General features: G+C 46.4%; 1 protein-coding gene across 3 annotated transcripts in view; it reads left to right on the plus strand.

The window, feature by feature from the left end:
- LOC119957954 (cytochrome P450 2C20-like) overlaps positions 1 to 9,946 on the plus strand; it is a 39,140-nt gene extending 29,194 nt beyond the window's left edge. For 2 of the 3 annotated variants that reach the window (XM_038786178.1, XM_038786180.1), the window contains 5 exons: positions 1,178 to 1,319; positions 2,569 to 2,756; positions 3,624 to 3,765; positions 7,884 to 8,098; positions 9,751 to 9,946. In XM_038786178.1, coding sequence (XP_038642106.1) covers positions 1,178 to 1,319; positions 2,569 to 2,756; positions 3,624 to 3,765; positions 7,884 to 8,065 — 654 coding nt within the window. In that variant the 3' untranslated portion in view covers positions 8,066 to 8,098; positions 9,751 to 9,946. The remainder of the gene's footprint in view (positions 1 to 1,177; positions 1,320 to 2,568; positions 2,757 to 3,623; positions 3,766 to 7,883; positions 8,099 to 9,750) is intronic. The other variant, XM_038786179.1, reaches the window with a different exon arrangement.
- The last annotated feature ends 3,161 nt before the right edge of the window (positions 9,947 to 13,107 follow it).

Genomic DNA, 13,107 nt, shown 5'->3' on the forward strand with positions numbered 1-13,107 from the left:
GCCCTGCGAGTGTCCATCACGGACCCGGCGACTTCCGTAACGTTTTACGAGCGATCCGGTGGTGTTCCACACGGTGCTCGCCCCTCACTGTAACAGAATTGGTGCGGGTTTACCCCCCATCTTCCTTTTTTTAAAACAAATTTAGAGTATCCAATTAATTTTTTCCAATTAAGGGGCAGTATTGTGGAGCCAATCCACCTACCCTGGGTTGTGGGGGCGAGACCCACGCAGACACGGGGAGAATGTGCAAACTCCACACAGACAGTGACCCAGAGCCGGGATCGAACCTGGGACCTCAGCGCCGTGAGACAGCAGTGCTAACCACTGTGCCACTGTGCTGCCCTCCACCGATCTTTCTGTCGTGAATGTCCATGGATTGTCTGATTGCTGATGCCGAAATCAGGTTCAGCGATCGGCCGGAGAATCCGTTTTGACGCCGAAATCGTGGGCAGCGCCGTCTTTCGGACGCTCCGCCTTCTCAAACACAATGTACACGAGGAATACGCCGCACGTCATTGGGAGGGCCTCAGGACGTCAGCTGAGGCCCTCCCCCGATGGGCCAACTTCACGACAATTTGGGAAATGTGTTCTCTCAAGTTCCGTGAACCTGTCCTGGGGGCTGCGGACTGTGTCCTGCGCCGCCACAGTCGTTCCGCTGGCAGGGGGGCTCCGGCGGGGGCTGGGGGTACTAGTGGGGGGTGGTCCAGAGGTGGCGAGGGGGTTACAGGGGTGGCAGGGTTTGGCAGGCGGGGTCCATGCACAGCTGGGGCCATGTTGTACGGCGTAGCCGCTGCAGGACGCTACCCTACGCACGCGCGGCCACGGACCCAGCCATTGTACATCCATATCGGCAGGTAAAGCCGGGGGCTTCACATGGTGTGGCTGCTAGACCCCCACCGGTGGAGCATCAGTGCGGGCGCGTCACCAACCTTTTGGTCGGAAGACCAGATGCTTCCCCCGGACATAGCCGCAAAATCGGAGAATCCAGCCCCTAAATTGTGATTGCTCCCGGCTAAACAAGACCCACTTTGTGGAAACTGTTATCATCAACTCTTCATTGTGCATTAATAGATTAGTGGGTAAAAGAAATGCATTTTGGTTAACGGCACAACTTAAGTTTGAGAAAACTGTAACTAACTACAGGTTTTGAAAGTAGGTTTGATTTGCTTTGCTTCAGGAGAAACACAATCCTGACTCAGAATTCGTTGATGAGAACCTGTTGCTGTCAGTGCTGAATTTATTCATGGCTGGAACTGAAACAAGCAGCACAACACTGCGATGGGCTATACAGATCCTGGTGAAATACCCACAGATTCAGGGTAAGCACTACTGGCTTGTGGATATATTAGCCTGTTTAGTGATGGAGAATGGAGCACGTTTCCGTTGCAGACATCACGATGTAAACATCGAGCACACAACCAGCATACCTCCCTGGTTGCTGACTAAAGCTCCCTATGCTCTGTTCGTATAATGTGCCGGCCCCAGAAGAATATTTCTGAGTGATCCGTTTCCCTCCACATTGGGCCTGAGCCAGATTGTTAGATTAGGGTCAGATCATGTGAGATGTGGTGTCCTTGGCCTGACTAGCTTCTCTGATCTCAGATGGAATATCCTCTATTGCTGAAGCTACCTCAAAGAGACTTTTAATGTCTTCTCTGTTATCAAATACTCCTTTACTTCTCACCAACTTTGCAAAATTTAAAGTTGAACTAGACGCCCGCTCTTAAATCAGCAGAGACTCTTCCAGCTTCTCCCTCACAACATCCACAAGAAAGTGATGGACCGTGCTCTCTCATCTCGACCTTTAAACCTCCCCACAATTTGCTGTCTGCTCTATGTTATCAATGTTTCCCGGGTCTTTGCTGCTCTGAACTTTACTTTTCTCCTCTTCTACCTAGCATATACTCCAATCCACGTACTTTCCTCTCATGGATCTTCACTATATTTCATTCTTTGATAGCACCTCAAATCAGTACAATTAATTAGCCCCTCAAAAGTGGTTAGCACTGTTGCTTCACAGCAACAGGGACCCGGGTTCGATTCCCACTTGGGTCATTGTCTGTGCGGAGTCTGCACGTTCTCCACGTGTCTGTATGGGTTTCCTCCGGGTGCTCCGGTTTCCTCCCACAAATCCTGAAAGACGTGCTTGTTAGGTGAACTGGACATTCTGAATTCTCCCTCCGTGTACCCGAACAGGCGCCGGAATGTGGCGACTAGGGGCTTTTCACAGTAACTTAATTGCAGTGTTAATGTAAGCTTACTTGTGACAATAAAGATGATTAATTTTCCCCTTTCTCCGAAAGGCTTTCAAAACCTAAACCTGATGTACTTAACGCTGGAACAAGGCCAATGGCCACTCCCAGCTTTTGAATATAAAAAGCCAACAAGCAGCTTAAATATGATCTCATTCCTCACTGTACTTGTGATTGGATGAGACTTCCCTATGAACAGGGAGTCAAACGATGTAATATAGACCCAGTCTGTGATGTGTGACAGGAGCCCGGAGGCAAGAGATGCTTGTAGACAAAATATATTTTTAAAGATTGAATTGCAATTCCTCCCTTCCAGAGAAAATTTATGAAGAGATTTGTGAGGTGATTGGCTCCTCTCGAAGCCCTGCTGTTGCAGATCGAACGAAAATGCCGTACACAGATGCTGTCATACACGAAGTTCAGCGATTCATCGACATTGCTCCCATGAGTATACCACACATGACGATGAGTGACATAGAATTCAGAGGGTATCTGATACCTCAGGTCAGAATCAAACCCCTACAATGACAGTCATAACCTTGTCGCATCTTGGGATGTCAGACCATCACATAAGAAATTACTTCAGAAATGTTGCTATTTGTATTCAGGGAAATGTGGCCTTCGCTCTGCACCAGTATCAGCTGCCAAAACACAGTGAGGTGAAAGTTCAGTTGTTTTGTTTTCGGTTCTTGGGCTGAAGAACAAACATTGGCCCAGACACCAGGAGGAGGCCGATCGACCGGTTGAACATTACCACAGGATCTTGAATATTAACCTAATCCAAAGGAAGAGTCCACTTTTGAGAGTGTTTGGCGGGGCGTGTCTCGGTGGCTGCAGCACCACCCCACTGTTCACCGACACGTGGTTAGGTTTCTTGGGCCTCGGGACGTTTCTCCCCTCCAAGGCCACACTCAGAGAGATTTGATCTCGCCGGCAGGAATGCTGCTCGCAGATCGGGGCACCATCTCCACCCTCTCCCTTTTTCAGGCCTTGCCCGCCCAGCTTTATTGACCCCCCTGACCCCTTCATCCCCCCAACCTTGTTCAGGCCCCTGGGGTTCTGCCCTTCAATGGGCATGGCCCCCAGGGGGTGGGAGTTCCAGATCACACCAGGTGGAGCGAGTCGAGTGACATGCGATTGGCCCGGCACGGAGCCAGATTTGGGGCTCTCCAAGGGATTCACCCGGAGCACCCGGATCCGTGCCGGGTGCAACCAGATCACTGAATCGTGCCCAATGACTTTGGTTTAAATTCTCGTGGTCATTAGCCAATTAGGATGTCAGTCTCGACGGGACTGTGACCACATTTGTGTTACTGTTGCAAATTCTGCTTGTTTCCTTGTCTGAACTTGTAATAATAATTCTATTTTTAGGGCACATTTGTGATTCCTCTGCTTTCCTCTGTTTTGAAAGAAAGCAGCCAGTGGGAGACTCCAGAATCATTTAACCCAAACCACTTCCTGGATGAAAATGGCAACTTCAAAAAGAGTGAAAGTTTTATGGCATTTTCTGCAGGTACGGTCTCCTTCCTCTGCCACAACACATCGAACGTCAGAAGATTAATCCAATTACATACTTGATATTCCCAATTCCAATACAGACAAAGTGGAGATCTCTGTGACCATCCCAGATATTGAGGTGGAGAAAGAGGCTTTGTTGAGGTGGAGGGGGTTTGGGTTGATTAGTGTGATGTGGGTAAATATTCCATTAATTTACACAGTCAGCAACTAGAAGGAATTAATCTCGGAGAATTGTAGTTTCTAAACATAAAGGGTGTGGTTTCCCGGGTGCGCTGTGCCAGGCGCCAATCCCACTATTCCTAGTGAATCCCAGAACCCAAAAATGGACTTTGAGCGTCGAAACAATCGTGATGCTCCCGATCCGCAGCCCCTGATGCGATCTGAATAATGCCCTTGCTGGGCGGGATCGATCGGCATATGTAAATGAGTCATTAAACCCCCGGGATTCACCAGCCCAGCAGCACAGCAAGGTTCCAAAAAATGGAAACCAGACATGACGGCCATGCTGTGGGTCTCAGTGGCCATTGGGGCCTCTGGGTGCTCAGGGACAGGGCCCGGGTGCGAGGATATTTCTGGGGGCCTCTTTGATTTGAGGGTCTCTGGGGGTTGCGGGGGGGGGGAGTCTGCTGGTGGGGTGGGCAGGTCTTCCATTGTGGGGCTCTCAGATAGACTTTGATAGCAATGTCACTAAGGAGTCACCCCTTGGCTCACCGTGATATCCATCACGCCAGATACACGCTTGTCCTGCGGTGATCCTCACCCACATGATTCGCAGCCCAGAGGACAGGAGGTTCATGTGGGCTCGGAGGATATGATGCCTGGTCCCCTCAGTGGATGCAAATGGGTCATTAAGATACATTTGCATGGGATGGAACACGGAATTGCACCCCGCTTTCGGACTGCAAGGGGATCGTAAAACTAGTGCAATTCAGCTCCGGCAGGAGAACTTTGTCTTTCAAACGGATTATCCGTCCCACTGCCTTTAAATCCGGACAATGTGTGTTTGGAACAATCCCTGTGACATTGAATGTCCTTGGTGAAATGCATCGTTTACAGGGCAGTGTTGAAAACACCAGAGCTATTGTCATTAATGACGCTTCACGTCCCTGCCTCTTGCAGGCAAATTATGTTGATGGGAGTGTTGAGCATCAAGACATCCAATGAGGTTTTGCTGGGAGGCCGAAAGGCTCTCATAGTTAAGGTGTAAGGTTTGGAGAGCAGGAGGGCATGCCCTTTTGACATAACGCCAGAAGGCTGCTCAATGTCGAGACTGGTCATTCAGGGGAGATTGGGATTCTGTAAAATGACTCTTTTGGGAGTTCTTTAATTTTCTCTGAGAACTCAGACTGCTGGTAGGATCATTAGCTTCCCCAGGTCCGCCTGACGGGTGTGCGACATGAATACTGAGTCATTCTCTTGTCACCCAACAGTCCATCAACTTAATTTGCCTACATGAGACAAACATTGGAACTGAAGAAGCCAGTCTCTATTACATCAAAGGCTTTGACCTACTCCCCTCTTGCCATGCCATCTGTGTCCAATTGCCGTCACCATGTCGTCAACTGCGCTCAGTGACACAATTCGGGTGATTAGTTTCCATGTTGCAAATGTGTACAAGCCTCCATGTGCTATCTGGGAACAGCAAACATGTCGATGGGGAGGAATCGCGGAGGGTGGGTTGTGCAAGAGGCTTTGCCAATGGCATCACAAACGTGCGTATATGACTCTTCCACAGGTATGTTATAACAGGTAAGGTTACAATGATGAGGTCCAAGGTCTCGTGGTATTTTGGCCAATCTGCTTTCCGGAAGTTCCATTGTTACTGGAGGCCCACCCTAGGGGCTGTTCACCATCACTATCTGGTGCTCAATAACCCCAGTCAGTGTTGAAGTCGCCCACATGGGTGCCTGAATGAGCCAATATTGGCAGGACTTGCTTTTTCCCATAAAGCACATGGAGGCTTGTACCCATTTGGAAAACTGTTGGAAGAATTGCTGACTGGATGACAAAGAGCTTTACATTGTTACAGACGTATTTATTTGAATATCGATACTCTCATGTGTCCCAGCTTATCAGCAGCCAAATACCTGAAATTACAATGCAAATTATGAAAATGTAATTGCCTGTAACTGGCGAACTGGTTAGGAATGAGCGCAGGATCCAATTATAACAATAGGTAAACCTCCAAGAAACTTGTCTGCTGCTTGGCAACGATTGTGTTATTTGACTTCTTTTGAAAAAGTTATAGTTGTCCCATTGTTGTCTCAGAGTTTTGTGTGAAACTGCAATTATTAATCATCTGTTCAAACCCAGTACTGTGCCATTCACCTTGGCCGGGATTCTCCGGCCGACGTGATTCCCTTTTCCCGCGGCAGCGGGTTTCCCGACGGCATGGGGTGGGTTCAATGGGAAATTCCACTGACAAGCGGGAGGAGTATAGAATCCCACCGTCAGTGAACGGCGCATCACCGAGAAACACACGGCAGAGGGACCAGAGAATCCAGCCCCTCATTTATTTTCACATAAAGTTGTTAAAGGCTGTAATTGCAGCAGTGTTTCTATTGAAAATAATTTCTCTTCAGAACTATCAATATATTCCCCAGAACAGTCAATTTGCATATCTTTATGAATCAACATTTGAAACTTCTGGAAAAGGCCCCGATTAATTGCAATACAAGATTCTGCTGTTGGTTCAGAGAATATTTTCAGTAATGAGTTAAAATGTATAGTTACAAATATGACCCTTCTTCAAGTCATTGGAAAAGAGTTGAATGGCAGAGCATGCTTGAGGGGTCAAATGGCCCTTGAGGTGGCGCAGTGGTTAGCACTGCTGCTTACAGCTCCAGGGACCCGGGTTCAATTCCAGCCTCGGGTCACTGTCAGTGCGGAGTCTGCACCTTCTCCCCGTGTCTGCGTGGGTTTCCTCCGGGTGCTCCGGTTTCCTCCCACGGTCCAAAGATGTGCAGGTTAGGTGGATTGGCCATGCTAAATTTAGTGTCCAAAAAAAGGCTAGGTGGGGTTACTAGGTTACAGGGATAGGGTGTAGGTGCGGGCTTAAGTCGGGTGCTATTTTCAAGGGCCGGTGCAGATTCAGTGGGCCAAATGGCCTCCTTCTACACTGTAAATTCTATGATTCTATGAAATGGCCTACTCCATTTCCTACTTTTGATGTTCTTACAGAAGCATTGTGCTGACTTATCGTGACTCACAGGAATGTTACATGGGTACAAATTTGATTGCAGAAGTTAAAGAAGCGAATCTAATACAATATTCATGAATGTAATAAAGATCGGGCAGCACGGTGGCACAGTGGTTAGCATTGCTGCCTACGGCGCTGAGGACCCGGGTTCGAATCCCGGCTCTGGGTCACTGTCCGTGAGGAGTTTGCACATTCTCCCCGTGTCTGCGTGGGTTTCACCCCCACAACCCAAAGATGTGCAAGATAGGTGGATTGGCCACACTAAATTGCCCCTTAATTGGAAAAAAATAATTGGGTACTCTAAATTTATTTAAAAAAAATAAAAAAAATGAATGTAATAAAGATAAGGTAAAGTCGCCATAGTTCCAGATGACCATTGTAGTAATCCACGGGAGGCCGGAGTTCCGTCACCACACCAATATTTATTTACAATAACGATATTACAGGAGCAGCTACAAACAGTGCTGCTAGCAGTCCAGTCAATTTAAGACTGCTCACAAAGCCTACACAGGTGATTATATGGGCCCCCTCAATGAGCTATCATTGAGGGAGCTCATACTCCAATTGGCCAACCAATAAAGCCAATTGGAGTTCATTACAACCATAGTCTGCTTTCCCCTTTGAGGGGGAGAGCTGACTGGTGGGGATTTAAGCTGAGGATCGCCACACCTCAAGAAAGAGGCAATGTTGACAACACTTCATGAATGACCTCAGCCTGTAAGGGAATTGAACCCGTACTGCTGACCTCGCTCTGCATCACGAACCAGCCGCCCAGCCAAGCGAACTACAATAGCTAAACCTGCTAAACTGGCTAAACTGGGCAAAACGTGGAATGTATTGATAACCAATCTACATCTGAATGTTGCAGACAGACTTCAGAGCTTTTTGTTTGATACCATCTCTGTGTTTTACAGGAAAGAGAATCTGTCTGGGAGAATCTTTGGCTCGGATGGAACTCTTCCTTTTTTTGACCACTCTGCTTCAGAACTTTGTCTTCAACTCCGTTATTGACCACAAGGATATTGACATCTCACCGGCTACTTCTGGGATTCTGGTTCTGCCGAGGGTGTACAAATTCTGCGCTATTTCTCGCTAAATCAACTTGGGTGTCAATCGTGAATTTTAGTAGGTGATGTTGGAACCTTTATTCCTTGATCTAAGATTTCTAAACCCATCTTTAAAATCACAGAGTCTATGTATTTCACATTTATATGAATTAGGCGCAGGAGTAGGCCACTTGCTCCGGGATTCAATGTTTTGAGTATGACCTCCCTCCTGCCCTTGTTAACCTTTCACCTGGTTGTTTATCAAGAATCTACCTGGAATTCAATAAAAATCTGGAATTAAAAGTCAAATGATTAGGCAGCAGGGTAGCATGGTGGTTAGCATAAATGCTTCACAGCTCCAGAGTCCCAGGTTCGATTCCCGGCTGGGTCACTGTCTGTGTGGAGTCTGCACGTCCTCCCCCTGTGTGCGTGGGTTTCCTCCGGGTGCTCCGATTTCCTCCCACAGTCCAAAGATGTGCGGGTTAGGTGGATTGGCCATGCTAAATTGCCCGTAGTGTCCTAATAGTAAGGGGGGTTGTTGGGTTACGGGTATAGGGTGGGTTTGAGTAGGGTGATCATGGCTTGGCACAACATTGAGGGCCGAAGGGCCTGTACTGTTCTATTCTATATCTATACCTCTTCCAGGACAGCAAGGTGGCGCAGTGGTTAGCACTGCTGCCTCACGTCCGTGTGGAGTTTGCACATTCTCCCTGTGTTTGCGTGGGTTTCGCCCCCACAACCCAAAGATGTGCAGGGTTGGTGGATTGAACACGCTAAATTGCCCCTTAATTGGAAAAATGAATTAGGAAAAATGAATTGGGTACTCTAAATTTAAAAAAAAGAATCTACCTCTTCCTTAAAAATATTCAAAGACTCTGCTACCACCGCTTAATGAAGCAGGGAGTTAGGCATACCAAAGACACATTGCCCTCTAAAGAAAAAAAGTTCCTCAACTTTATCTTAAATGGGTGACCTCTTATTTTGAAACAGTGACCCCTAGTTCCAGGTTCTCCCATAAGAGGAAACATCCTCTCGACATCCACGGTGTCAATAACCCTCAGGATCTTAAAGGCTTCAATCAAGTTGGCATTTAATTTTTGAAAATCCAGTGGATACAAGCCCAACCTGTCCAACCTTTCCTAATGAGACAACCTACCCATTCCTGCTTCCAACCCATTTACAGCCTTCCTTAAATAAGAACAATACTGTACACAGTCCTCCCCATGTGGTCTCACTATGTTTATGTACAACTGAAGCATAATCTCCCCACTTTTATATTCAATTGCCCTTGCGATAAATAATAATATTGTATTAGCTTTCCTAACTGCATGCTATATACCTGTACACTAGCCTCTTGTGATTCATGCATTCGGACACCCAGATCCATCCACACTTCAAGAGCCCTGAATCTCTCACATTTTTAGTAATATGCTTTTCAAAATTCTTGCTGCCAAAATAGAGTTTCACATCTTCCCATATTATACAACATTTGATAGGACTTCGCCCATTCCACTCACTTAACCTATCTATGTCCATTTGTAGCCTCCTTGTGTCCTCTTCACAACTTATTTTCCTACCTATCTTTGCATCATCAGCAAATTTAGAAAGCATAACTTTTGAGCCTTCAACCAAGTCATTTATATAAATTATTGAGATCGCTGTGATATGTGAATATGCATATTTGTATATAACTGTACAAATATATAAAGCCATTTCTCAATGTATGTAATTACAGGTATGACCTGCCAATGGTGGCAGCAGATATGCATCATGGGACTAATGCGACTCGGCAATTGGTGGTAGTATCAACAATAGGACAGTCACATTCAGTATACCTCCCTAGGAACTTGAGTAAATTTGTTTGCACATAGATCTGTTAGTTATCTTCCCACGTGTTTAACAATAAATCATCGTTCTGATATAAAACATTATTTTCTGTGTGTGTGTCTTCATCTTCGGGGAACTTCGGAACTCAACAGTCCCAGCACAGATCCCTGTGGCATATCACTCATTACATCCCGCCGACCAGAAAAATACCCATTTACACCTACATTCTGATTGCTGTGAGCTAGCTCATCTTTGATCTATGCCAATAAATTATCTCCTATGCCATGAGTTTTTATTTTCTACAATAACCTTTGATGTGGCACCTCATCAAATATCTTCTGGAAATCTAAGTGTAGTGCATCCACCGGTTCCCCTTTATCCACAGAGCATTTGATTTCTTGAATGAGCTCCGGTAAATTGGTTAAACATGATTCTCCTTTCACTAAACCATGTTGACTCAGCCTGATTGCCTGGAAACTATAAGTCCTGCCATCAGGACCTGAGGATTGACTCATTTTAAATGGACCCTAAAGTTCAGTACCCAGGACCAGCACCTTGTAACACTGAACATTATTTATAAGCAGCCTGTTTAATAAAGGTGTTTGAGAAATCTATCTGTATACTTCTCTCGAAGTTTTGGTTGCTGCGTTTTATTAGATTTCTGTGGTAACGACCACCAAAAGGTAGTCAAAATGCGTTGTTAATAAAGTTAATCTTCTTTAATATTTGAGAATAATGCAATTTTAAATACAATATGGACTCAAAAGCAGAAAGCTAAACATCGAAATAACATTAAGCAAATAGAATTAGAACTAATGACAGTTAAATCCGAGTATGCACAGGTAACAACTCATGACATCACAGCACTCACTGATGACATCAACTATGGATTTAAATAAGAAGATGTATAATAATAACACTTTCACATTTCCTTTCAGCATTATTCAATATTCTTTTGAATTTTGTTTCCAGCACAACTGAAATCATAATCCATACTTATTCACCTCCTGATTTAATTTATCCAACATCGTCCTCACTAGCATCTCATCCCCCACCCTCCTTAAAGATCTGTGTCCAAATCTGGACTACTCTTCAGGACTTATATTCTAATAACCCCAAATGATGGAAACACCCAAATAAATAGATAGAATACATAAGTATTTTGGATATTATGCTTTAGGTTTGAGGAAACGGATACAGGCTAACAGATAGCAATTTTTACCCAGAAGCCTTCATACACAGAACGGGCAACACTAGGTTTAGAAGTGGATGATGGGCTGGATTCTCCGGTTCCCCCAGCTAGATGTTTCTCGCCAGCGCACTATTTGCTGGTGACACGATTCTATATCCCCACCCTTGTCAATGGGAGTTCCTGTGGAAGCCACCCCACCCCTCTTTCCGCTTTTAGATATAGAGATAAATTGAATTCACTAGAAAAGTAAAGTTAGGGAAGATTATTGTTGACTTGGCCTGTTATTATAGCCATTATCTACAAAGAATACACCCCTTGAGCTTAGCTCTGCAAATCAGGACTGCACACAATTATAGGAATGCAGCTCTAGTGTAAACTGAAGAAAAAAAATCAAACTTTAAAAAACAATCTCTATTTCTCTTTTAAAAGTTTAAAAATCACTTCATGAAAATATAAAGGCAAGAAATCAGGAGTGATATTGGAACATATTATTAGGGGAGGCGGTGGTGTAGTGGTATTGTCACTGGACTAGTAAACCAGAGACTGGGGATCCGGGTTCAAATCCCACCACTGCAGATGGTGAAATTTGAATTCAATAATAATCTGGAATTAAGTGTCTAATGATGACAGTGAAACCGTTGTTGATTGTTGGAAAAACCCATCTGGTTCACTAATGTCCGTTAGGGAAGGAAATCTGCCGTCCTTACCCGGTCTGGCCTACATGTGACTCCAGACCCACAGCCATGTGGTTGACTCTAAACTACCCCCTCCAGGGTAATTTGGGACGGGCAAATGACCGCACACAACACAATAGTGGAAACCCTAGGAAGCTGTTGAGGTCAGTGGGAGGAGGCAATTGCAATTTTGAAAACCAATTAGAAATCACAATTCAGAAAGTCTGATGCTGATTGGGAAGATTGATGGCAAAAGAAATTGGGGTCGACAAAGAAATGGCTTTCTGAGCCTCGCAAACATCATGAATGTACCACCTGGAACATGATCCACGTCTTCTGAGCAAGATTAACATGGGGTTCATGGTCACCAATGTCCTCACACGGCATTGTGTGATGTGTCTGGACCAGACTCCCAATTTTGGTTAAGATCCGGGATTAGGATTTCCGGTTGCGGCAATGAGTGAGTGAGCCGCACATTCGGGGGCTCTCACTCCGGCGGAATTTGAGGACCTGGTTCCCCGGTTTTACGGGACTGTGGAGCGGAGAAAGGACGGCCACGGAGGTGCGGAGGAGCGGGCAGAGCTGCATGGAACCGCGGGAGGGTAGAAAGCAGCGAAAACGGGAGAGGAAAAGGTTCCTGGACGGGCTAACATTCCCAAAAGTAGGCGGGGGACTAGTGGACGGGCTGGGGGCCCCGAATAGAGCGGAGGAGGTATTGGGGGGGCCCAAAGGCCATGCAGTCAGAGAAAGCCCCGGGTTCCGGATGGATACCCAGTAGAGTTTTACAAGACGTTCTCGCCTCGGAGATAGTGGGACTGGTCTTGACTAGGGTTTTTAATGAGGCAAGGGACAGAGGGATCCTGCCGCCGCCGATGTCGCAAGCCACCATCTCGCTGATATTGAAGCGGGGCAAGGACCCGGAATCCTGCGGGTCATACAGGCCAATGTCCCTGATCAATGTGGATGCCAAGCTCCTGGCAAAGGTCCTGGCGATTAGAATTGAGGACTGCGTACCAGAGGTAATTGGGGACGATCAGACAGGGTTTGTGAAAGGCAGGCAGCTGACAGCTAACTTGAGAAGATTGCTTAATGTGATCATGATGCCCCTGATGGGCAACGAGGTGGAGGTAGTGGTGGCAATGGACGCTGAGAAGGCCTTCGACCGGGTGGAGTGGGGCTATTTGTGGGAGGTGCTCGGACGGTTTGGGTTCGGGGAGGGACTGGTGAATTGGATCAGACCATTGTACCAGGCCCCAAAAGCTAGAGTTAGGACGAACAGGGTAATGTCAGATTATTTCAGACAACATCGCGGGACCAGACAGGGATGCCCACTCTCTCCCCGTTGCTGTTCGCGCTGGCCATAGAGCCGTTGGCGATTGTGTTGAGAGCTGCGAAGGGG

The sequence above is a fragment of the Scyliorhinus canicula genome, chromosome 27 (assembly GCF_902713615.1).
Source record: "Scyliorhinus canicula chromosome 27, sScyCan1.1, whole genome shotgun sequence".
In the NCBI taxonomy this organism is placed as follows: domain Eukaryota; kingdom Metazoa; phylum Chordata; class Chondrichthyes; order Carcharhiniformes; family Scyliorhinidae; genus Scyliorhinus; species Scyliorhinus canicula.